Source organism: Podarcis filfolensis, assembly GCF_964270895.1.
Source record: "Podarcis filfolensis genome assembly, chromosome: 2".
In the NCBI taxonomy this organism is placed as follows: Eukaryota; Metazoa; Chordata; class Lepidosauria; order Squamata; family Lacertidae; genus Podarcis; species Podarcis filfolensis.
The window spans coordinates 62,946,159-62,971,875 of NC_139605.1; the positions used below are offsets into that span (position 1 = coordinate 62,946,159).

The following is a 25,717-nucleotide window of genomic DNA, read 5'->3' on the forward strand; positions in this document are numbered from 1 at the left end:
CTTGGTCTGTACTCACAGCCAGTAGTTGGCAAAGTATATATTCTACATCGCTGCCTTGAATGAGCAGAACTATTGAACTTTTTGGTCATTATGGAACCAAATATGTAGTTAAAACAGCCAGCTTTGAAATTTCACCGTGTCTTAGGTTAGGGAAAACGTAATGGAAATTAATAAACAATACCCACTTCTCTTAGCCATTTTGGGATGACCATTACCCCATTATGAGACTGACTGAAATATTAAAAACCTTTTCAAATGATACCTGTGATGTTTACTACTGGGGCAGGTTCTGCTGCTGTTGATCTTTTGGTTTTACTATTTTAAATTGGGCTTTCAGCTGTTCTGTTTTTAGTGTACTTCTAATTTTGTAAGCAACTTTGCATTAAAATGAGTTGGAGTGTAAATGGTTCTCTCCACAGTACCATCCATATAATATTGGATTAGTAAGAGACTGTTTGGCTTGTTTGCTGTATTGATTGAAGCATACAAAGGGCAGTCTTACTTAGCTTTTTGTTGCAGGAGACCTGCAATTGGCTTATCAAGGGGCTGGCTGGATTTTAATGTGTTGAAACTTGTACATTATATGGCAATGTTTAAGAGTGGAAGTATGCTGGAAACACTTGATTTGGGGACCTTTTTGCTTTTCTCTTTATAGCCTATGTGACTTTACAGTGCTGATGAGCTTCCTATTTTTCTCATATTTGATGGGCAATGAGAAAAATAAAAGATACATACTTGAATAATGTAGGAGACATCCAGAGGCACAAACAAGCAGAAGCAGGCCAAAGTATTTAGTACAATGGATTAATATGTTCCAAATGGTCTACTTGTTCCTTCTCCATTTCATCATCCTAAGCGTCCAGTTGAATGTAAACATTGGAATGGCCTCTGATTTGGCCCTTTCCGTATGTTACTTTGAAATATGATTCTTTTGATTGCTGATTCCTCCTTCCATTGTGCCCCCTGAAAGGCTGATCTGGAGGGTTTGGGCACCCTTTGGAACAGAATGGAAGATGCTGCAAAGGGCTGAAGGGGAAAGGGGAAATTGGTGCAAGGCCCCCCTCCCCATTCTAATAGGTAGCTTTATTGTATTTGGAGCCTTTCCATAGATGGAAGGTGCCTTTTTGTTTGCTGAAAGGGCACTCAGGATCAATCCACCTATAAAGCAAAGAAATACATCTAGCAAAGATTAACACAAAATTGAATCTCTCTTTACATATTATTGACAAACTTGAGAAATTAAAAAAAATCGGAGATTTCTGGTTTCAGGTGTTTCCAGAATAGCTACAAGATGATATCAGGAAACATCTCTGTAACAGCATACTCTTCTAAATAACAACATAATTACAGTAGCTTAAAGAGCAAAAATGCTAACACATTGCTTGATCCTCACTGTATAAACCTAATCCTCCTCCTGTTGGGAGTCCTGGTTACTGAAGCAAGGAAATGTGAGCTTGTTCTATTCAAAGTGACCTGTCTCAGAAATCTATTGAATCACTTGGCAGCTGGCCATTCTCAATTGCCTTGGATAATATTGTTGAAGGTGAATCTGCACTTTAAGCGTAGACGTTCTTGCTTGCAACTAAAAGGGATTCCCATAAAATATGAGCTTGATGTTTATGGCCCAAAGAGACTTTAGTTTTGAAAGTGCCATGAACTGTGCACCTGGTACTCTTCAGAGTATAGTGAACAAGCTGTAATCACCATTTTAGTATATAACCAAAGGAGATTTAAGAGGAAGAAGCACAGTTTTTCCAACACCTAATAACTCTCTCTGTGTTTTATTCAGCGTCGACTTGGAGATGCAGCAAAAAAAGCTGTTGGTAAATTGACAACAAGAACAGTGAAGAAAGGGGATAAGGTATAGTCACACAAATGAAATGTTAGTCACATTTTTTCTGGAGAAAAGTATTAACGCTTATCTGTGCAAGTCTGTTTCCCCCCTCAATTTATCCCAATCCTTTTGGTTTGTGGAGTCCTCCACAAAAGAAGTTGTTGAGCTTTTTTGGGGGTGGGGGTGGGGAGGCCAATGTTGTTGAGGGGGCGGAGAGTTCTTTCACTTCCAACGATAGGGATCCAGCGATCAACCGCGAACATCCAGGGATTTACCTGTTGATCGCAGTCAACCGGTTGGACATCCCTGATGTAGATAATGGTTTTTTGTTTGTACCCGGCCCATCTGACTGGGTTGATCCCAGCCACTCTGGGCGGCTTCCAGCATATATAAAAACATAGTAAAACATTAAACCCTATACAGGTAAAAGTGTTGATGCTTAGGGAGCTGAATATCAACACCTTACCCGTATTGCAGTTTCTCGTTTTCATTGTTATATATGTAGAAAAGGGAAGAGTATAATACCATGAGGAAAAATGAGAAAGGGTGGGTGGGTCCCCTCTAGTCTTCTAGAATAGTGGTTCCCAATTAGCTAAGTACTGCCGAACCCCTGTTTCTCAAACCCCAAACCATGGACCCCCGACTTTTGAAAATGTTGATATCTCTGTGTTGGTTTTTGTTATGTGAATGGTACCACCATACCTCCAACATGTCCCAGCACAAAACCAGGTCATGTGTCTTACTCCAGGATTTCTGTGACTGTCTGCTCTAGAGATTGGTTGAATATTCACTTTGTTCATTTTAGGAAACGGATCCAGACTTCGATCATTGTGCTGTTTGCATTGAAAGTTACAAGCAGAATGATGTTGTCCGCATTCTTCCATGCAAGTAAGCCAGTAATTCCTCTTTCCTTTTTGAGAGTGCTTTACCCTTGAAAATATATGTCTTAGCTTCATTATCCTTTTTGTCACTCTTGGGTTCACTCAACTCATTAGAACCTGTGTATTAATTTTATGCACTTTTATGTGCACACAATTTCTTAGAGTAGTGTGGGAGAACTATGCAAAAAGGCCTGGGTGGTGAAAGATACTTAGTATAGCCTGAAAAGAAAGTGGTTTGTGAATTAGGAGAATAGATGTGGTGGTAGTCAAATAAGACAATCATGGTACCCATGAAGAATTTTCTTGGTGACTTCCAAGGCGCTCAAACAGATCTCTGAATGAAGATGGGACCTGTGTGTGGCCTTCATATTGCAGAGTACTTCCTGTAGCTGGAAAGGCCCATCCCCTTCTACTCTAATTGGTTGTGAAGGCAACCCCTCCTCTTTGAAGGAAATCTTGAAAGTGCCATGGAGGATGTTTGAACTAGTTTGTGCAGTGGCCTGGAAAGGGAGAGGTAGGGTGGTGGCCACCACTTCTTTTATTGCCCAGAAAGGCATTTTATTTTGGGAAGCAGGAGACAGAAGCAATGGGAATGTATGTGGTATCTACGTGAGAAGGAAAGGGGCTTTCTTTTTCACTACAGAGCACATAAGAAATGCTGGAATCTGTAAAGACTTAGACTAAAATGTATATAGTCTATTTGAATATTAATACATGATGAAATTAACAGTGGCAAGACATGTTACATAATTACAATGAGCTTGGATCTCAAATTATTACAAATCTGGCATCCGTTCACTTCCCTTATTAAGTCCATTTGGTATTACTGTATTTAGTTTATAAAACTACCTGACTTCTTCCCTTCATAATTATTTAAGTATTATTTTTCTGATCCATATATTTTCTCAGTATACCAAAACTTACAAGGATTTGACATCATGCTGTTGTTCTATAAAAAATTTTAACAAATGCACCTGAAGTTTTTATTCTTCCTTCTGCCCTGTGTCCTCCTGTCTTTATCTGAATCTTTTGAGTGGTCATCTTAATATATAGCAAAGGACACAGGCACTGAACTGTATAAATAACCCAGTTCAGTTCCCATGTTCCTTGTTATAGGCACACACACTAAAATGGAAGATAACGTTTTGGTATGTGTGTGGCTGTTACTTAAAACCCCTGAAATTGGTATGTTCTGTACAAAAATGTAACACAAGCAGAAGTTATAAGTGAAATATGCAATCCATACATTCTCAGAAGATCTAAATGTAGCTTTCCAATTAAGGAGTTAGTTGTGCATTAAACCCAACTCAAGGATGATTGCCAATTTATTCGAATTCCCAAAATAAATTGTTCAAAATTCCTAATATTTTTTCTTATTATGACCTCTCCAGTATGTCTGGTGTTATTAATAGTAACTAGCATTTGTTGTGCTGCTCTGTTTTCAGACATGTTTTCCACAAAACCTGTGTGGATCCATGGCTCAGTGAACACTGCACTTGTCCTATGTGTAAACTGAACATTTTGAAGGCTCTGGGAATTGTGGTGAGTCAAGTCTTATTTAAACAGTAAGGAATGTAGAGCTTTCCTTTCCAAAATGATCATAAATCAGTAAAGTCAGGTACGAGAGGACCAGAATTCCAGGGGGTTAGCCATTCTTCCTTTCTTGCATGAAATTGCAGTGTTCCAATTCTAAATATTGGAAGCATCCTTGGTAGTGGGTGTAAAAGGACTGTGGCAGAGGCACAGAGTGATTGGTGTCAGCATTGTGCAAGCCCTGGGTGTCCGCCTTCCCATTAGTATATTGTGTTTAGACCTACCTACTATCCCCTCTCAAGTATATTTGCCTCTCACTATTACTTTTGGAATTGGCTCTTTGTGCAATTTATCATCTGGACACTATCAGAACATCTTATGATGGGATTACTGAATCCTTTGATTTGGATGTGTGGCTGACTGCTTGACAGTCCCTGTTCCAACTGGTTGTTGCTCAGCAGTAACTGCTTCTTCCTGTAAATCACATTTCATCATTGGTCACTATTGGATGCTTGTGCATCCCTCAGATAGCCTTCTGCAGACATTTTACAATATCTCTTATGATTTTGCCAGAAGCTTACAAAAAGGAAATATATTAACTTGCCAACACTGTGTTTTCAGACAAATGTGCCATGTGCTGACAATATGGCCTTTGACATGGAAAGGCTCACCAGAGGCCAACTAGGCAACAGGAGATCAGTTCTTGGTGACCTTACCAGTGACACCTCACTCACTCTTGAGCCCCTGCGTACTTCTGGAATATCACAGTTTCCACAGGATGGGGAGCTGACTCCAAGAACAGGAGAGATCAATATTGCTGTAACTAGTAAGTGAAGTTTGGTTTTAATCTGAGCATTGTAGGTTTCATGTTGCTTTCAGATTTATGCTCTATTACTGTAACATGCACGAAAGTTTTCTATTAGTTTTAAGTGACAGTGAAAAATACTCATATTGAACATCAAGACAATGAACTTGGAAATAGCTTGGGCAAAATCTTTTTCAAAATTAATTACCAAGTAAGAAAATAGATTATACAAGTCAATTATTTAAATGGCTAACAGTTAAGATGGTTAAGTATTTTAACAATTTTCCCCGTCAGTGAATTATGTTTGCAAATCATAATGGCTGGATCTAGAAATTCAGTAGATTGCTCCAATTATATCTGCCATCTTTTTATAATTATTTTTGGGCTTGATGCAGTCTTCAAGCAGTTTATAGTTTGAGTGCCATCAGAAAATCACATATGCCAATTGTTTATGAAAATCACGTATGCCAATTCAACAATCTACCTGTGAACACAACCTTGCATTAAATGAACTCTGGAACAGGGATCTGTGTTGAGCTAGCTGTTTGGGGTATGATTTAGGCAAAAAGGAAGTCATAGTACCAGGTCCTAAAAGCGAAAGAACCCTTACTGGATATATAAATAAGAATTTTGCTTCTAATTCTGTTGCACAGTCTAAGCCCCAGACAAACGGTGTTAGTCCTTACTTTGTTAAATTCAGCTGCAACTCATCAAGGGTAGAACTTTCATATTTCCTGGTGCTAAGCATTGTTTGGTCTGCCTCATGATCAGTAGCAACACATGGCTTTTCTTTCTTTCTGCCTAGCAGGCCTGTGCAGAGCTTGTCTGAGGCCTGGAGTGGAAGTCTTGTTAGAATAAACTCAAATAAAAAAAGCAGTCGATCCCTGGTACTGACAAATAAGGATGAAAGTTTCTTTTAGTCCTCTATTTGCAAACTTGGTGGTTATGTGAAGTTTTACTAACTAAATGTCTTTCATACACTATAAATGAATTGGTGGAACCTGGAGATATGTGGGAACACCTGAGCAGAAGCACTTGCATATTATTTGACCAGTAACTAAGAGAAATGTTTGGGCCAATGTGACATATACTACCACTCTGTAGTTTGGGAGATTGCCAATTTTGACAAAAGAGCTGCGTTTGCCCCTAACATTCCCCATACGTCCCACACATTTATTTAAAAACTTCAGGCATGGAATTAGTGCTAGCAGGTTTTGCTTTGCTATATTTCCTCAGAAGTTGGGTTTGCAGTGTTATCATATTCCTATGTGTGAAGAATTTCATTTGTCAGTTAAATATCCCTCATGAAAATTGAGACTTAGCATTGAATACTTTCTACAGTCCTGGTTCTATAATCTTAAAGTGGGATATATATCTTATAGTGACTTTGACCATCTTGAGAATGAGCAGTGGTAATGTACCCACCCTGTTGTTGTTGGTTTTGATTATTGCTTGCAGCCCAGAACATGTCTAAGAATGGATTGACAACTCTTTTTCATTGACCAGAAAGACTTATTTAATATTCATAACCACATAACTGTGCATTTAATATAGGTTAAATCTCAGTGTACAAATACTGCTGGTTGCGAGAAATACACATGTACAGCTATACATACACCTTCAAAAACAAGCATATTAACTTGGCTTGAGTCCTGTTGCTTTTCCAGTCATTTAAAATGGAGATCATGATAAAGGAGAAGAAATTCATGCAACATTTCAAGCACTGTCATCTGAAAACTTTTCTGATTTATTTTAGTTTGTGTACATTGCACACATTCCTATGCCACAAAAAGTTAAAATCAAAGAATGCACCTAGTTAGAAATGATGTCCAAAACAATCACATTCCTTAAAAAAAAATTAAGATGTACTTTTGTGTGATATTTTTAGACTAAAATTATATTTCATTTTTTATTATTAATGACTCCCTGCTGAATTCTGCCTTTTAAAAGTGCTAGAGCACTTTATTTGTGGATAAAGGAGTGGAAGAGATGATACAGGGTCTCTGTGTGTGCTGTCATATTTCTTTTAATACAGGTCTCATTTGGAAATAGTCTTATTCCTTAACTGCAGGTAAAAATTTTGCTTATGCTTTCCTTATTTTGCATTTTACTTTGATCAGTCATTTATCATTAATGTCTGGACTCTGTGATCAATATTATTGTATCATTCCTCTTTTTCTCACTTCTCCCCATAACCTTGTTTGCTGGCCTTCTCCATTTAGTACCTTCTTTGCCTTCTGCTTTCCTCTGGAGCTTCACTTCCTGGTGCCCCACATGAGTAGAATTATTGTCTTCTGCTTCTGATCTTTGAGGGCAGTTGCCATCGATTTGACATAAGCCTTCTTCCACGAGTGATTTCCTCCCTTTCCTTTGTCAACAGAAGAATGGTTTATTATTGCCAGCTTTGGCCTCCTGAGTGCCCTTACACTTTGCTACATGATCATCAAAGCCACAGCTAGCTTAAATGCTAATGAGTAAGTAAATGTTCAGATTGTGAGTGTGCCTACCCATATGGCAGCATTGTAAAGAAATGATGAGTTGAAGAATTAGAAGGAAGGAGATTTGGGAAACATCCAGAATACAGCGTTTTTTTACTAAGTTGCAGTATCAGATTGTTAGAACATCTGAGGATAGGTTTTCCAAAGGGAGGGTACATTTTTTTATTTTTTAAGGGGAAGATGCGTTATCGTTCAATTTTACTTTGTATTCTGGCACTCCTGCTTTTTATTCATTTTGTGTGTGGATATGTGTGCATGCACTCCTTGTTTGGTTAAGTTTATATTAGCAAGCCTATCATTAAGGGAGAATTGTAAGGATCATTGCCTATGTGGACTTGAGTGAACAAGCCTAGATAGTGCCTGTTCAGATTTAGATAACTGAATGTTATTTATTTGTCTAGGAATTATATTCAGGAAGTATATTCCAATAGGGAAGCTTAAGGGAAGTGCCATAGAGAGTAGTAAGGATGCTATTTTTTATTTAATATTTTTCTTCTGCTCCCAGAGAACCAAGAGCAGCTTACAATGAAAAATACAATAAAACAAATAATTTTTATCACTAAAACACAAATTTAAAAACAATTCCTGATAACAATTTAAAAGCAGCAATCAATGAAGAATCAAGTTAAGGCTTAGTGCTGTATGTTTTTTAATAGTTGTTGAAAGGAAAACTTTTTTTAGCTTATGTTTAGAGGAGAGTCTCTTGAATTCCTGATTCCAGCGCAGTGTTATCACCAAGCAAGTGTTGGCTTGTGTAGTATGATGTGCACATCATTTGTGCACATCATTTCCTGCATTTGTGCACATCATTTCCTGCATTTGTGCACAGCCTCTTTGCTCCTGCTTCATTTATTTCTTTGTGCAAGCTGGGAAACAAATCAGGAAACCAGAGTTAACCATAGTTGCCTGTTACCTGCAAACTGGAGAAGTTATGGTTAACCGTACATTCTTTGTTTCCTTACTCACATGAAGAGACAAGTGACCTGAAGCAAAGGGGCTGTGTACAAGTGCATGAAACAGATTAAGCCTGAATTTGTGCAAACACAGCCACTGAATCTTGTGTCCGCCAGCCTAATGGCTTGAGGTAATGGCACAGAGAGCAGGGCTTCCAAGGCACATCTCAAAGGTTTATATGGAAACTAACTATCCTTGAGATAGTTAGCCTGGTCTAAGATTGTTTAGGGAGATAAAGATCCAACAGTGATGTACATCCTACAAGAAGTGCCGTATAGGAGAGAGCTTAAGGACGAGAATTTAGAGTGAACTAGGGGTGCACCAACATACATGTATGTGTACTTAGTAACTCCTGGTCCTGTGATCAGTCTGCTGCAAGTAAGGAGGACAAATTATGCAGCAAACATATATTTGCAAGCAAATATACATTAATAAATTATGGTTCTCGCTACATGTGGTGAGCAGCATGAACACAGAGCTTGCTCTCGCACACTGCCCCATGAAGGAGGTATATAGGCTACATATTTTACAGTAATTGACTAGTTCACCAGCACCCTGGTCTGGAATAATCTTACAACTTACTCATGTAGCATTTTGGTTGGCTACTTTCATATTTCCAAAAAGAGACTGGAATATTTTTTTAGGGATTTCACACAATATTTCCTACTGGTGATAGCTGCATTAAACTAGAAGGTTCCTCCTAGATTTTTGTATCTAAAAGTAAAAATGATGCTTGCATAAATGGATACTACAGATATCCAAAACCACTTTCGGTCATTACTTTGCCATGCTGGAACAAGATGTGCAAGTTTCCCACATAGCGCCCCATCTCTGATCTTTTGGGTGGAGGAGATGCAGAGATTGTATTTTGGACATGACACAGTATAATAGGAAGCCGGGAGAATTTGTATATTGTGTTCACGTACAGTATTTTTCTTTATTTCACCCCCCCCAAAGGTGTAGTAAATAAATTAAACCTAGTGTGGAGGTCAAGGTGGTAGCTAGAATTCATAATTTAGTTCCCATTTTTATGAACCATCTATTTTAACTGTAATATCTACGGATTTGCCACTTGTGAAAAAGGAATAGCTGTATGCCTTCCTTCCCACTGACTGAAAGCACTAGCAAGTTGTTTTTATTCTGCTCATAATTTATTTTGAACATTTGTGCATTAAACAGCAACAATAAAATATTACTGATAATCTCTTTTACTTTCCCACAGAACTGAATGGTATTGAAGAAACACTTTGACTAATCGCTTTGGAGAGAGAGCGGCTTATTTTTATGTATCATTTCTTGATCATGTAACACAAGCATATGTTTTGTACATTCTATTTTCATAATTTGCTAATGCTGAAGCTTTGTATTACAAAAGACTCAATAAAAGGTCAATCATAAAAAATGATTCTGAGATTGAATTTTATTATACGCTTGTCAGTGGAAAGTGGTCCCCCCCTCAATTCAGTGAATGTTTCCACCTAGTTCTGTTCAATGTATGGACATGTATCATATTTTGATCTTATACTTCTGTAAATTCAAGGCTTAGTTCCTTGAACTAAAAGTTAACACAGAATTTTGCAGGAGGAAAGTTTTTGGTCCCTTCCTTCTGCCAGCATGCCTACTCTTCCGCAGAAAGCTGCTCTGAAAAGTCAAGAAGGCCCTCTTAAACAACATGAGATGTAGACCCTCCAAGTGTCCCTATTTTCCAGGGACAGTCCTGGATTTGCAGAAGCCATCCCAGTTTCTGATTTGATCCTGGAATGTCCTGCTTTTCCTTAGGATGTCCCTACTTTCATCAGATAAATGTTGGAGGGTATCGAATAGGATATCCCTATTTTCATCGGAGAAATGTTGGAGTGAAGGCCTGGTGCTGCTGCAGAGAGGACGAACTGCCTAAAATTGAGGTTGGATCCTAAGATAAGTTAACTTATCTAGGAGTAAAGTTTCCCATTCTTTCCCTCTTCTAGTACCCCACCATGCTCCATTTTATATTATTCAGGAGGGCCCTTTGATCTTCTACAGCAGGCATCCCCAAACTTGGCCCTCCAGGTGTTTTGGGACTACAACTCCCATCATCCCTAGCTAACAGGACCAGTGGTCAGGGATGATGGGAATTGTAGTCCCAAAACAGCTGGAGGGTCGAGTTTGGGGGTGCCTGTTCTACAGAGTCTTTTCAGAAGTCTGAGGGTAGCAAACATTCCTTCTGTGAACTTGCTTAACTTAGTATACAAGCCAAAGCTAACCTATGAATTAGAAAAAGGCACTCACTTTATGGATTTCCACGAAACACTAACACAAATGGGAAGCAGTTCTTGCTAAAGGAAGGAGGGCTTGATTTCTGCTAATCCTCCCTTGTTCCAGCTCCCTGTATCATATCTCGATAATGCTCTAAGGTATCTCAGTCCTCAAGGGTAGCTTTTTGGGGGTTGTAATGGAAAAGAAGAGGTGAGCAATCGCCTTTCCATAAGTGAAACTCCTCTTGCAATATTTGGGACTTAAATAATTATAACTCCAAATTTGTTCAGAGATTACAACTGGAAATACCAGGTATCGGATATATACTGTTTTATAGCTACATAAACATTTAGCTTTGTTATTTCATATTTTTTATTATTATTATTCTCATACAAGCTTCAACAACATGGCATCCTCATGGTTTTGTCTTCCGTTTCTCATTCCTTAATACTTCTGCATATAAAGAATGGCAATTGTGGTCTGTTTTTAGATAAGTTATTACAAAATCTAACGCTTGAACAACCTAAATTACCTCAGCTCTCTGCTGTTCGAAAAAATATTCAGGAAAAGAAGAAATTGTCTAGTTAGATAGCTTTCATTGTTGTTGGGGTTAAATAGAGTGTTTGGCAAAAACATGATGTATCAATAAAGGAATAGGTGTATAATGTATATAGGTATACATGCATTTATACATACTCTTTTCTCTCTTGACTCTTCTACTGTGGCACTGGGGAAAATGCATTGGGTGGATGTTGCAAGCAGGCCAGGAATTCGGGCAGCTGATTTGGGGCAAGAATATCTAGATCCAGTGGCCCTTTAGAATCACTGGCTGCATCGCAATCAACTGGGCAGGATTCTGCTCCTCCTGCAGGGAGACCTCAGTTTCAGGGTGTGGCACAGTTGCCCCTGACAATTCTAAATTTAACTGTATCAAAGATGGGAAAAGAAATTTATTTAAATAAAATTTACTCCTTGCAAACCACCTAATTGCCCCTTCTCTGCTACTTCTACATCACAAATTATTCTCTAAGGGAATCAACACTGAACACTAATGTGAAAGTGTGTTCAGCTATTGTGATTGGAAATGAATGGTGTATAGGATTGCTTCCACAGCAAGCTCTTCCATTTCAAATCGGGTCAGTGACACAAAATCTCATGTCCCTGCTGCTTTTTCAGTAGTGGTGCTTGCTTGCACTTCCAAGCCATTGAACACAGCACATTCTTCTTCTTCTTTTCTCATAGAGTAAGAATCATTCAGCTCTTTATAAAGAAAATCCACAGTGGCCTTGTTAGTGAATGTAGAGCTGTTGGGCTCTTGATTTCCAGCCAAAAGCTAATGTCAGACTTAATGAGATTGACTATTGAATCAGGCAGACAAAAAGGCATAAGCTGGCCAAAGCCAGAACCTTTTGTGTTTTTGTTCAATCAAAGTTTAACCTACTTTTGAATTTAGTACTGTGTTTAATTAAAATAAGCCAGTTTGCATTTCTAGCTATCAAAAAAGGAGCTGCCGTTCCTCTTTATGATTCTTTTAAAGAAATATTGGGGCTGGGGATTTAAAAGTACTTCTTGAACTTGGGAAAGCAGCCAACATCTATATTAAAATAGTAGCTTAATTTGTAGCTGTCAGGAAACCGTCAGCTGAGATTGCAGCTTTTATTAATTAGAAATTAAGTGTGTTAAAGTTTCCATAATAGAATATTTCAAAATGTCTTTGAAACGTTCAGAGAAATGTCACAAATAAGGAAGTGACTTTGCTTTAGAAAATGTGAAAAAGTCAAACTGAGGAGGAAGGAAGTACCACGTGAATTTTCAAAACATTGTTTTGCCTTTTTTTTTTTTTTGAAAAGCTGAAAAAACGGTTCTTTGTATGTTGAATGCCTGCATGTAAATTTTATTAGCCAGTTTTGTAACATTTGAATCAGACCTCATGAGCATAATGAACCTGGTCAGTTCTTTCTAGATTTCTGTTTTATTCATTACATGTAGCGAAGTTGTTGTGCTAGCAAACAAATAAGCTAAGAATTTTTAAATGAATGGGAGGAGGGGAAAATGTATGTAGGTCAGTCCTTTTCTTGTCTCTTGATATGGGCTTGTCTTGTGAAACCCAGTCAAAAGGCAAGAGAACCTTCAATCTGCAAGGCAACATGTCCTTTACTAGGCTCCATTTCCGGCAATTGGAGTTGCAGGGAGAGGCTATAGTTATAAGCAAGCTTCAGATTGCTTTAAGGCAACAGAATAAGCACATAACACATGTGTTTGCCTTCCTCATGCTAGTAACAGCAAGATTTGATGACAGCTTTTTCTTAGTGCACTCTGAGAGTAGGCATATAGTCTTCATCACAGAGATCAGGAAAATTGAACCAATTTGTAGTCAAAAAGCCCATGGCTGTGTTTAAATTTAGCCCATACTGCTGCTTTCACAGCAGTGAGAAGCAAACCTCTGATCGAAATCAATTTAGACTGTCAGTCAACTAGCTGTAGCAGAAATCTGTTTTTTCCAGCATCTTGCTACAGTGATGTAAGCAGCTTCTTTGCGGGGCCTTGGGTGGATGGGGGAAATACTAGGTAAAAGTTTGGATGAGAGGGATGGTAGAAATGTCTTGGAAGCTTACAACGAATTGGTGAATACAGAGCAATGTGGGTAAAATGACCCAAATAAAAAAGAGGAAAGTGTCAAGGATTTCCTAACAAAAATGGACAGTCTGTGTTGAAGGAAACAAATGGAGAGAGAACTTGATAGGCAAATGTGACACAAGGCAGATCTGTAACCAGTTTATTGAACAGATGCAAAAGGATAGAATGGTATTAATATTTAACACTTAGAAAACACCTAAACTTTTTAAGCGTTATATGTATGTTTAAAGATAAGACTGTCACTGCCTGCCTTATGATCATAGGCCATCTGCCTGGTGTCGGGGAAGGGGCAAAGTGTGTTTCTGCAGTCCCAAGTAACAGGCAGTTGGAGCAAAATATTCTTTCATGCAGGGTTGCGGGGAGCATTCTCTCTGCAGTTGTTCATACTGTGACCTATGAAAGAGATCTGGATATATTGCAGAAGTTCTATTTTCCAGGTGTATAATATGTAACAGCACTGACTGCTTGCTGCACAAAACACAAGTGACACGTTTCTGCACACAGGCCTTGCGGCCCTTCTTGGCAACTGTTTCATACACAGGCTACCTTGAATTTTATTTTATTTAATTTGTATACTGCCCTTCAAAGATCACACCTACATGTCATCAGCCGAGAGTTTATTAAACCTGTAGTATTACAATGTCCATACAGAAGTATGCAATGGGTTTATTACCGGAAAAAGAGAGGTCTTTCTAATTTTCCAATAATTCACATAGCCCAGATAACGATGGTTAATTTTTTTAAAAAAACTGATGTTTCTTTTGCATTTCTGTGACCTTGGTATAAAAGTAGATTGAAATGCGTAAACTTTGTTGTTAGCAGAGTCGCTTCGTTTTTTCTGCCTCATTCCTAATAGGATTCTTTTTATTGTTGCTTCTTTCCTAGGTGGCCACTTCTTTCACCGTAATTCCCTCTCTCCTCGGAGCCTGGTTTATGAGAATGACTTCTCTTCCATTGAACCTGTCTTGGACATGTATGATGAGAACAAGACCTGAAGGGGATCTGCATTCTTATTGCTTTGCTCTCTTTCCCCTTTCCTTTTCCGTTTCTCATTCCTATTGTTGTGTACTCCTTCCATGGGTGTCCTTTGTCTGAAGAAGAGCTGCCTTTTCCAGAACATGTGCCTGGCTGCCAGGCTGCAAAGGTGAAGCTCAGCTGAGGCAATATTCAAGGATGACATCTGTAAACGGATGAAGTGTGTGCACAAAGTCGGCTGTTGGAGGTTGCCGAGTGACCAAGTTGTCATTAGCAGTGCCAGCGGGATGGTGTTGGTATGCTAGAGGTTTTGCCCTACTCTCAGTTTTAATTTTGTACAACAGTCACCTCTCTCGAGTAGGCACATGATATTTCTCTTCTTTTTTAAAAAAAAAAAAGTTGCAGTGTTTGCCAGCTTAGTTGCCTGATGGAGGAGGTGGTAGGCTACATGCCCAAAGCGCTCCAGTTATTCTTCATTCTAACCTTGATCTTACACTGAACATCCCCATTCCAAAGGGATCTATGAGAAATGTATTAATGTTCCAGCTTTCCATTTAACAAGCTGATGGCAGAACAAGCCAACGTTACAGCAGTATTACAGCCTGCAATATTCGTACAGGATTTTTCAGGGGTGGGGGATGAGGGTTCCTACTTCATTGCTGCAGTTAAATATGAACAAAAGCTGCTTAGAAAGAATGCAAAAAAACAAACAAAAACAGCCATTTTTACAGCCTTCCTGCTGAAGGAATCTCAGACTGATGCTGCTGCTGAAATTTATAAAACCAATATTTGATCTTTAGATGATTAAGACTTCTTAAGAAGAACCCAGGAATCAGAAATAGGTTATTGCTTGTTTTTTTAAAAGGTGTGTACTTTTTCACTCTGATTTTTAAAAAGCCACTTACGTTGGTGTTACATACTGAAAGAACTGGAAGCATCCTTCATACATTTTTACCTGAGATAACTAATCGTAAAGCAACAAACACTTTTCTGAAGCTACACCTGTTCCAGAGGACATCAACAGTATGAATCCAGTATGGAGGAAATGCAGTTGCTACTTTGACATCCAGGAGCAAATCCATATTTACTAGAATGGGACAGTGGCTGTAGGAAATAAACTTTCCAACTGATGCAAAAATGGACAGCTAAAAGAACAAAGACTATAGGGTGTTTTTTTTAAGTAGTTGGCAGTGTTGCTTAAGCAAAAAATAGCAATTCAGAACAAAATTATGCGATGGTGCATCTAAAGTAGCTTTTCCTACTGTGGGTGCTGCATAAAATGTAACAATTGAGAATAGTCGTCCCCCCCCCCCCATTGCAAATCTGAGCTGCTGTAGAGATAGAAGTGGTATGCTTGTAGTGTGGACACTTAATGCTCTTATGAATCTTGATTGTTGAAGAAATTGAAAACCAAAAGAAAAGGTAAGGAATGTTGCGTGGGTGTCTCGTTCCATTCAGGCAGCTTACAGATGAAAAATGTCTTGTTTTTCTCCTGCAGAAGGCGGGCTTTCACAAGATCTCTCCTGCCCTGAAATGTGATGCTGAAAGTTTTATGCAAAGACTTGAAATTAGCTCTGTGAAGCTAAGTGTTTCTTCGTTAGCAGGAATGCCCTTTCTGTGTTGCTGAGATGGCCATATTGTGTGTCTGATCATTCTTAACTGGGTGATACAGAGCTTAGGGACTTAGCACTGGCAGCCGTTTTGTTTGTTATATGTGCCAGGTAAGTTTTAATGTACTCCACTGAACTGTGAGAGATTCTTTACAAAATCTATTTAAAAGCACAGTCTTGAAGTATTGTGAATGAAAGTTAGATGATTTAGTGGAGAAGATCAGTAATACTGATTACATGATTACAATGATATTATTTAAATGGACACACAAAGTCTAGCATTCATTTTTCCTTTTACAAACTGCCAATACCATACACTTCTCTGATGGCAAGAAAGCATCTTATGAAAGAAGTGTATGTAAAGTGCTCTCGTATTGCAGAGTTTTTAGTGCATAGCTAGAATTTTGATTAAAAAACGCCTAAAACAGGTTCTGCCCCTGCCCAATCCCTTTTATTAACTATACATCTGCAATTATTCACATGTAATAAATCACAGTAGTTTACCTGATTTTAAAATTTTAACTAGCTGAAGTTAATTTTAAAACTGAACTGTTACTGAACTTTACTGAATTCTTACAGCCGTAACATTGAAGTATTTAAGACTGGGTGTTTGGCAGGATTTTATGGAATGTTCAAAGGTCACTGTGTAGGCCCATAGCCTGAAAGGCAATAGAATATATTAACTGGATAAACTTTTAGAAAATGCTAATTGGAAGCAAAAATACCAATAATTGCACAGCGGGCCCATTCCAGAGAAAATGTAGTTCAATCGGTGGTTGATTTCAATGAGATTTAAGTGTAATTACATTCCTTTGTATTTGCATTTTGACGGGTGAGTGGTAATATCATAGTCATGTTTTTAACAGATTCAGGCCACTATTTTAACCAAATTTATACCGTTTTTAGCAAGATCCAGGCTTCTCCTCCTCCTCCTCCTCCTAACGTAATGGATTTTCAAGCTGGAATCATTCTATATAGATGAATAAGGCAACTTATGATTTAGGGCATTGTTTGCTAGATATAAACAATGTTTGCTCTCCAAATCAAGGAGAGATCTATTGTTTGAACACATACAGCTGCTGCTATAGAGTCAGATCATTGGCTCCTCTAGCATCATATTGCCTGTTCTGGCTGCCAGCTGCCCCAAATCCCAGGCCTCATGCCCCAAATGCTTTAAAATAGAGGCGCTACCATGGATGAGTTTGGTATCTTCTGCATGCGAAACCTATGTTTTATCACTGAGCTGTGCTCTGCCCTCTCTCGTTTCTAGAACATGAGGCAGGGCAATCAGAATTCAGTGAACTACAGCTGGCCACTACACTAATATTTCTCTTTGGTATCTGAGGCATTGGTGGCAGTGCCTGAAGCTAAGAAAATAGAGCAATGAAAGGGAAACATGGAAGCCTTAAACAAACTGTAGTTACTATTGAGTTATCTGTCTGACTCAGAATGTTGCACCCTACTGCAGCCGTTCAACATGTCTTGGCTCATGAAGAACCTTGACAGTTGCTACTGGAGCATATTCTGTGTCCTGATAACTTGGGAATGGGCAGCAATCAAGAAAAGCCTTCAATTGTAGCTTTTCAAATGTGGCTTTTGTCTGAGCTGTAAATTGTAGTATCCCTCTGAACAATAAAAGCAAACAAACCAGCCCCCAGAATTCATAAGAAAGCACCCTTTGGAAAAGCCTAGTGCTGCTTAAACTTCAATGATTCCTTAAGTAGATGTCATCAAGATTGGGCCTCCTTCCCCTATAGATCTTCCCAAACATAAAATATTTTGCTATCTTGAGAGAGAATGCTGTAGGGGGGTGAGCTCTAATTTAAGTATTATGTATTGCCCTTTAAGAACAATGGTGGCTTACGTTCAGGGGCATATATTTTATCTGGACAGTATCATCCACTCTTTTATTTAGCCCAAGATGGGTTTTTTTTAAAAAAAATAATAATAATCAAGATTTCTGAACACAGGTCAGACCATGATGTGAGCACACATTGATTCATTCTCAAGACTAGAATGTTTGTACATAATCAGCCCAAATTTGGGGTGGGTAGGGTGGGGTTGAGATGGATTTGGTCTTGTGAACCTACTATTTTGCCATTGACACTGTTGTGAAAAACAGTATTTTTAAAATAAAAAGACAACTGGGGAAATCGGCTTGTACATAAACACAAGTTTTAAAACTCCCATCCTGCTTATATTTGGCTACACTCCAAGCAAAAAAACAGCTTGCATAGTTTTTAAAGATGTTTATATTACATGTGAAATGGCTGTTCAGTCTTCTCACTTAAAAAGTGCAGCAAATACTTAGCCCAATATAAGAATTGTGCTATACATGTTTTTTTTCTTCAGAGTTTATCCCATGTAAGGAAAAAATGTGAGAAAGTGGCTCTTCCAAAAGGGATTCTTCATGTGCCTTGCCATCCAGCATTGCACAAGTACCCCTAGCCAACTACAGAGATTGGGTCCTGCTCTGCAACTTTCTAGAGAGCATGCATTTTATTAATATCTGGGTGTTGCTACTTATTATAGGTAACACAAAAACAGGTAATGCAGGTATGGGGGTGGGGCATGTCTGTTTCTAAATTTATTACACTCCCAAAGATTTCAGGCAGTTCATTTGAAAGATTAGTTAATTGCACACATCCTTGCTCAATGTTTTTCCCCTATATGTGTATAACTAATTTACCTAGTTAATAATGCATTTTAGCAGATGTAGTACTTAAGACTTATATTGTTTTTATTATCTAATTCCCTAACTGTCGCTTTGTTCAAGAACTGCACAGGTATGTAGAGGCTATACTATTACAAGTAAACTGTGGCTCAGTTGATAGAAGCTATGTCCTCTCCTTTTCCTGTTACTTTTCTGGGGTTTATTATTGCAACTGGAGGAAATTGTAGCAATGATAGACTGTGGTCTGGTCCACACACTTAACAGGCATTTTCGCATTGTGGAGCAGACATGTACTCTTCTCACCCACCGCATAACACCACGCATCGCATATAGCGAACAGTTCACTAAAAGGCCCAAATTTCACAACTTGATTTCACAAGCCAGTTTCACATGATTTCCCCTTGCCTCTGCATGAGACACTTTGTCTCATCTTAAGTTCATGGGGCAGGGGTGGGAGGGAGAGGAGGGATAGTTATAGGGCATGTCAAGTCATAGAATCATAGAGTTGGAAGGGACTCTGAGGATCATCTAGTCCAACCCCCTGCAATGCAGGAATAGGCAGCTGTCCCAGATGGGGATCAAACCTGCAACCTTGGCATTATCAGCACCACATAACCAACAGAGCTATCCAGGCTGATATGCACCTTCTTCTCCAGTGTATTCACAGGATTGAGGGCTAATATATGAACAAGACCATTATCCACAAACTATTTTTAAAAGGTGTGCGTATATTAAAAGCCTGTTTCACTTGTTAATTCCTAGGAGATAGGCACGCACAATGAAGACTAACAGCCCTAAGAAAATGCGATTTTTAAAAATGTGAATAGGAATAGGAACCATACACATAGAAATAGACGGTTGCAGTGAGGGCAAAAATGTGGGTAAAACAGTAACTTTGGACAAATGGTATGTTGATTTAGGAGTGCAAATACTTTAGTTAGGCAGAATAGTAACCCATGGACATATCCACCCTACAAATAAATGAAAGTCTGTTTTATACCACTATTGCCACCTTTGTGCCAGAAAGAGAAGGGTGTATTCAATCTAGCCTGGACTAAAAATAATCGTTGACTAATGCAATCAGCAAAGTGTGTGAGCATGGAAAAGGATAGTAAACGTTGGTGCCTTCCCACTTTTAAAGATGAGCATTTTTATCCATTCCTGGACTTTAGACAGCTAGTGTTCTTCCTTCCATAGGCAAACCACTTTCCCTTGGCATCTGTGTTTTTATTGGTTGTGATAAAGGAAGCTGGTAGGCTTGTTTTGCACAATTTTAGAGTTGGAAGGTCATAAGGCATCTAATCTATCTACTCCTGAATAAGTGTATTTACATATAAACCACCATTAAAAATATTTCTCTAACCTTGTTTAAAAATGCCCAGTGACAGAGACTCCCTTAGTAACTTGTTCCATTCATTGTTGCTTCCTAATTATTCCTCCTACTCAATAATTTCCCTTGCTCACTTTCTGATTCATGTTCCAACTTGTGTGCCACACCCTCCCACACCCAATAATACTGTTTTTCACAGTAGTTATGAGTCCATCTCTATCCAGAGGGCATATCAACATATTTAAAACATGTAGGCCTATACAAAGACTCTGTTTTCGCAGCAAGACTGCATTGATGTGCCCTATGTGAATTTACAGAGATTAAACAAAGTAACTAAGAAGCATCTGCATCATGGTTCCATGACGTTCAGTTGTTTACAGTGACATCTAGTGGGGAAGAAGGGGGTAAATCAGCTCTCCAGGCATTCAGCTGATGTTTAAACAATGAAAACTCGTTGAGTCCTATTGTTTGGCCTACATAGGAAAGAAAAAACAGATTTATAGCAACTTTTCAAGCAGACAATGCTGTATCCCTCCCCCTTTAACCTTTTCTTCAACTGACGTATTATTTGGTGAAATCAGCATATTATGGATGGCCTTCTACTAGGTGCTATTGGGATAAATGAAATAGGCATAATCCTTTCTGTACAAAACTTAGCAGCTAACAAGAGAATAGTTTGGTTTTATTGTTCCTTTTTCAAGCTGTACTTCGCCTGTAAAACATTTGCAGTTAGAAGGCTTGTCTACCCTCCTGTCACTCCCATATGTGTGGAAAGGGCTTCACACCCTCTTAGATTGTATTTATTTATTGCAGTTGATTGGTGCAGTCAAAACTGTATTATAGTTGTACTGAAGCAGCACAACTGCACTAATGGGTAGTGCAGTTGTACCAAGGATAGCTGCTTCTCTTCAAAACAGTGCCACTTGAACCACACAGCCTGTTTTTGGCAGTGCTCCGTTTGTAAAGCTTATCCTAGTATACAGCTGCAGTGATGGGGGGGAGCTGCACCTCTTGAGTTCCCTTCTATCACATGACTATTTAAAGCATAAGTTCCCTAATATTTCAGCTTAGACTGCAGAGGGATGACATCAGTTGAAATTGACCTGCAGTAAACTAGCAGTATGTAAACTCAGATTTTACTGTGTTCTGAAACTGGCACAATTAGCAGAATGTACATGATGTATTGCTATTAGCACACCTGTGCATTTGCTATAGGAGGGGCTTAGCTCCCTTTCCTATCAGTTCAGTAAAAAGATGATGATCTGGTGTGGGATTCACATGCACCAGGCGGGAAACAAGTGAGTTTTTGAACAGGAAATATCTAGTTCCATCCAAGCACTAAACAAGCAAGTTATGTTCAATGCTTCTGTTTCCTCATATATAATATGGTAATAATACCTACCTCACAGGAATAGTGTGAGACTTCATTCATTAATATTTATTAAGAATGGCAAGCTTCTTGCATGGATGGTGCTATGTAAATGCTTACATGTTTGTTCGCTTGTTTGCTTATATATCTTCCCAGTTTTCCCTATAGATGTCAGGCCCTCTGGGGTGCTGGACCATGTTGGCTAAAGCGTTGTGATCTGTTATTGTATCTGTACTCTGATTGTCTGCCTCTCTTTCTATTATTTAGTGTTTGTTCACTTATGCTTGATGGGCCATGCTTGTAACTCTCCTAAATGTTATTTCTTTTGATGTATCCAGACAATAGAATACAGTGGAATGGCATTTTAAAGGGATGATCTGCTGACTCACTAAATTGGCATACTCCCAATGAGTTCAGAATGTCTACGCTAGTATAAAGGGTCAATGATTCTCCCGTTAGAATTGCCAGTCATATCAATGATGGGATTTTAGCAAATGCCAGCTATTGAAGTTGTGTTCCATCAAGCACCTAGATTGCTAAAACCATGTTCTTATTATGTTGAGATCTGCTCAAATTATGGGGGGAAAGAAGATAGTGGTCCTTTATAAAACCCACAAGCCTCAGCTCCTGAGACTGCCCAATTTTAGTCAGGTCATGGGCCCCCTGCACTCTCCCAAAAACAGTAGTGAAGGGGATCAGGCCCTCTCCGAGCTCCCTGTAATTTGAGCACTTCTGACAATCCCTGTAAGAGGGTATAAGAACCTAAAAAACACACACCAGCTATCACATTTGTTAACACACTGATGAGGTTGATCTGCATTAACGAAAAGCACATGTCAAATAACTGTCACTCAGCTCTGTAGCTTGGAGAAGAGTTGCCATTTTTCTAGCATATAATCTAATCATTTGGAATGGCTCTGGCTGCCCCACTTCCAAGGTCAGTGAAGTTTCCTTCAGTTCTGGGAATTGAAGAGAAGAGACACTTGCTATGTGGTAGTTAGGCTGTGCTGTCTTAGATATGATGGTGGTGGTTATAATTAACAGGAGCATGATGAATAACCCTCATACCTGGGCTTTATCCACACACTGTATATCAAGGATGGCTAATCTGTGACTCTCCAAATATTGTTGGAATCCAGCTCCCATCAGTCTCAGACAGTATGGCTAATGGTCAGGGGTAGGTACACCACCTCTGCTGTATATGAAGGCTTTGCCAGCTTTTTCTGAAAGAGTTCCTGTGCCTTTCACAGCTGCATGCCAGGCTAAAATGCAACTTGTACAACTTTTCTTGGCATAAAGATGCAGTCATTTGGGGGAGGGGCGGGAGCTGCAGTTGCTAAGTTCCTTCTTGTCATGCAGCAACTGAAACCACAGGAGCCCAGCCAAGAAAAAGAGGGGGAGGAGAAAATCTGTGGATATTTGGAAATCAACACTTGTGGGTTTAAGAGGAAATGCTGCCACCAGAATTAAACATTTGACCTGCTTTCCTCTCTTCTCTACATCTGCACATTGCTCACTCTGGTGATTAAAATTGCTGCACTAAGCCTTATATGTTGGGAGAAAATAACTTTTTCTGAAGTGCACAAAGCTAGCGGTATCCCAGTTGTTTGGTCAACTTAGCAGCAAAATAAATGGATATCTGCTAGATGCCCTTTTTGTGCCACTTAAGGGCTATGCATGGAATCCTTAGGTTTGTGGTTATCCATAGAAACTATTTGTATGGATATTTAGTTATGCTGAACCAACAGTTTGCATTTGTATCAGCACACAGTTCAGTGGATGTGCTTAATCATGATTTGAGCTCATGTAACTTACAACCAGCAGTCTTGAATCCAGACTGTTAGCCCAGATAGAAAATTTAAGTGGATAACTCTGTACGTAAGGCTCATGTGTCTGCTCAGGATCCCCAGGTACAGGCCAAGATTAACTATGCACAAAATGCAGTGAGAATAACTTTTAGCAGGTCTTTTGCAATGTGATGAGTGAAAGTGATTAAACTATCAAACAGCGTGTATGTAAAATACAATGGCAGGGCCTATGTATTTGAATTCCTCATTGCCATATTGTGAATTATACCAGTATGAACAACAGAGAGCCGAAAAATACAAACAAGCTACTAGAGGTCTGGCAAAGTGAAAAGGATTATTTGCCTTGTTTCTAATCTAGGCATGTGCAGGCAGTATGCCACCCTCTTGACAATCTAAACTTTAAAATCTGTGTGATAAGCTGTAGCTTGGCAGCCACAAAAATTCTTAGTCTACATATTTTGATGTAAGTATACTACTATATTGTAGCTATGTGGTATATGCTGATATGTTAATAGTGTATACCTTTAAGTTAGGATTTGCTAATGTAATACATTTCAATAAAAAGCTATTTAAAAACAGCCTATGCCTGCTTAATGGTGTTCCATTGCTCTGTATATGTGAGAATTTCACTGCCTGGCAAAATCCCAGTGCACAACTGCTGAGACAATCTGAGATACCTGTTCTCCAGTGCTTCAAGAAAATGGATGAAATCTTCGGCACACAGAAAATTATCTTCTAGGTATCTCAGATGGCTCTTTGTGCATTCTATTTCCTGTTATACTTAGATATCATGTGACCACATGGCAGATAAGGAACCAGTGGACAAATTAAAAATAAACTCATCTGCCTGATTCTCATCTCATGATACTTCACAAACTGTACTTTCACATAGTCAATTTTGTGTTCTATGGTGTTCAGCAATTTTACAGCAGGCAGTTAAGAAGAATAGTAAGGCAAGATAATATAGGAAGAAGGAGCAATCCCTGAATCTTAAGGTCTAACTCTTGTCTATAGACCACTAGTGGTCTATGAGCCTCATTCAGGCATGTCTGTGGATTTGTGGCTGAAGACTGGAGATGGCACAGCCATTAATTTGATTTTAATATTTATATTTATTGTAAATATCTTAATTCTATGGAATTAAAATGGTAATACACTAAAATAAAAATAAAAGAACAATGAAATTTAGCACATCTAGCACACTGCATTACAATTGTTACAATAGTATTATTAAATGGTCCGCTAAGACCCTATTTAGCAACATTTTAAGTGTTCTATGGTGGGTGGGGTGAGTTGGGAACCTCTGACCTAAGGTATCATACCTAAGCAGTTTAGGACTTTAACGGGAATCACCAACACTTTGAATTGAGTTCAGAAGCAAATTGGAACCAGTGCATCTATGTCATGCAGTCATTGTCTCAGTAAGCTTAAAACAAATGGCAGCTAATATTTATTCAGGAAAAGGGCAGAGGGCAGAAAGAGACCAATTCTGGTACTGCATAGCTAGAGATAGGAACAGGACTGCATATTAAGCCCAAGATTTGTGGCTTTTGCCAATATGCAACATAGAATATAATTTAAATGTTTTCTCCTATTTTATCAGGGATAGTGAATAGCTTTAGTTTAGTGCATCCCAAGGGAGTTGTTTAATCCATCATCTGCTTTGTTTTGTGAATTGCCCTGACAAATGCAGTCATTCTGGCAGAGAGACATTTAAGTGAACACTAGGCATTTCAGAAGATTTATCCATGCCTTCTGTAAGTTACCGGTAGCTTCAGAAAAACAACAAGGTGAGCAATCCTTTGTGCTTCAAGAATTGTAATAAGCACTAAAACAAAATGGGTTGTTGCAGCTCAGGAATGTTGTGGAGAAGTAACTGTGTAGGTGCCACTACATTCAGAAGAATGAGAACTTATTAATAGATATTGCAGTGCTCTAAAACATGTAATGTGGTAAAAGAATCTGTCGCCTCAGTCGTTCAGCAGGGAATTGCTTCTCATATGGCATCAGACATTGACTCTAATTCAGCACAAACCATGCTAGCCCTTTTATTATTACTATTTATTATTATTTAGCTGCCCATGCTACTGATGGGGATGATTGCAACAACAGCTTCTTGCTGTCAGAGCAGCAGTGGTGGTGAGGGAAAAGGTACCGTCCTGTTCAATGAGTGCTTCCTATATAATATTTATTTATTTATGCAGTGGTGGGAGGGCTGCTGGCACATCAAAGATGGTCACAGTCACAGACAGGTCATTGGATGGAATCAACTTTCATTTCAGTCCTGTCTTCATTGCTAAGTGAAACCTGGTGGTTTCCAGTTCTCAAGCCAGCCATGTGGTTAGTTTTGGGCAGTGCCAAACTAGCACACCACCACACAGTGCTTTTTGTAGTAGTGTGCCAAAACCTAAATGCTGCTTGCGGCAGTCAATGAGCTCAAGTGGCAATGGTGCTGTATTTGTGGTCAAGAAGGAATTTTCCCTCAGATCAGATTGCCTTGTGCCTCTGGGAATATTTATTCATTTTGCCTTCCCAGGTTTTGAACGCATGAAGCTCAGGTGTATGAGACATTAT

General features: G+C 38.9%; 1 protein-coding gene across 3 annotated transcripts in view; it reads left to right on the forward strand.

The window, feature by feature from the left end:
* The window catches only part of RNF130 (ring finger protein 130), a 47,217-nt gene extending 23,496 nt beyond the window's left edge, over nucleotides 1-23,721 (forward strand). Inside the window, exons 4-9 of one of the 3 annotated variants that reach the window (XR_014542859.1) lie at nucleotides 1,790-1,861; nucleotides 2,640-2,722; nucleotides 4,161-4,257; nucleotides 4,870-5,074; nucleotides 7,276-7,527; nucleotides 9,728-9,879. Coding sequence is in view for 2 of the 3 variants with exons in the window: in XM_083592004.1 (XP_083448130.1) it covers nucleotides 1,790-1,861; nucleotides 2,640-2,722; nucleotides 4,161-4,257; nucleotides 4,870-5,074; nucleotides 7,434-7,527; nucleotides 9,728-9,743 (567 nt within the window). In the remaining variant the exon portion in view is untranslated. Of the gene's footprint in view, nucleotides 1-1,789; nucleotides 1,862-2,639; nucleotides 2,723-4,160; nucleotides 4,258-4,869; nucleotides 5,075-7,275; nucleotides 7,528-9,727; nucleotides 9,880-14,262 lie in introns of those variants that run through there. The other 2 variants (XM_083592004.1, XM_083592005.1) reach the window with 2 other exon arrangements.
* Nucleotides 23,722-25,717: the final 1,996 nt, after the last annotated feature.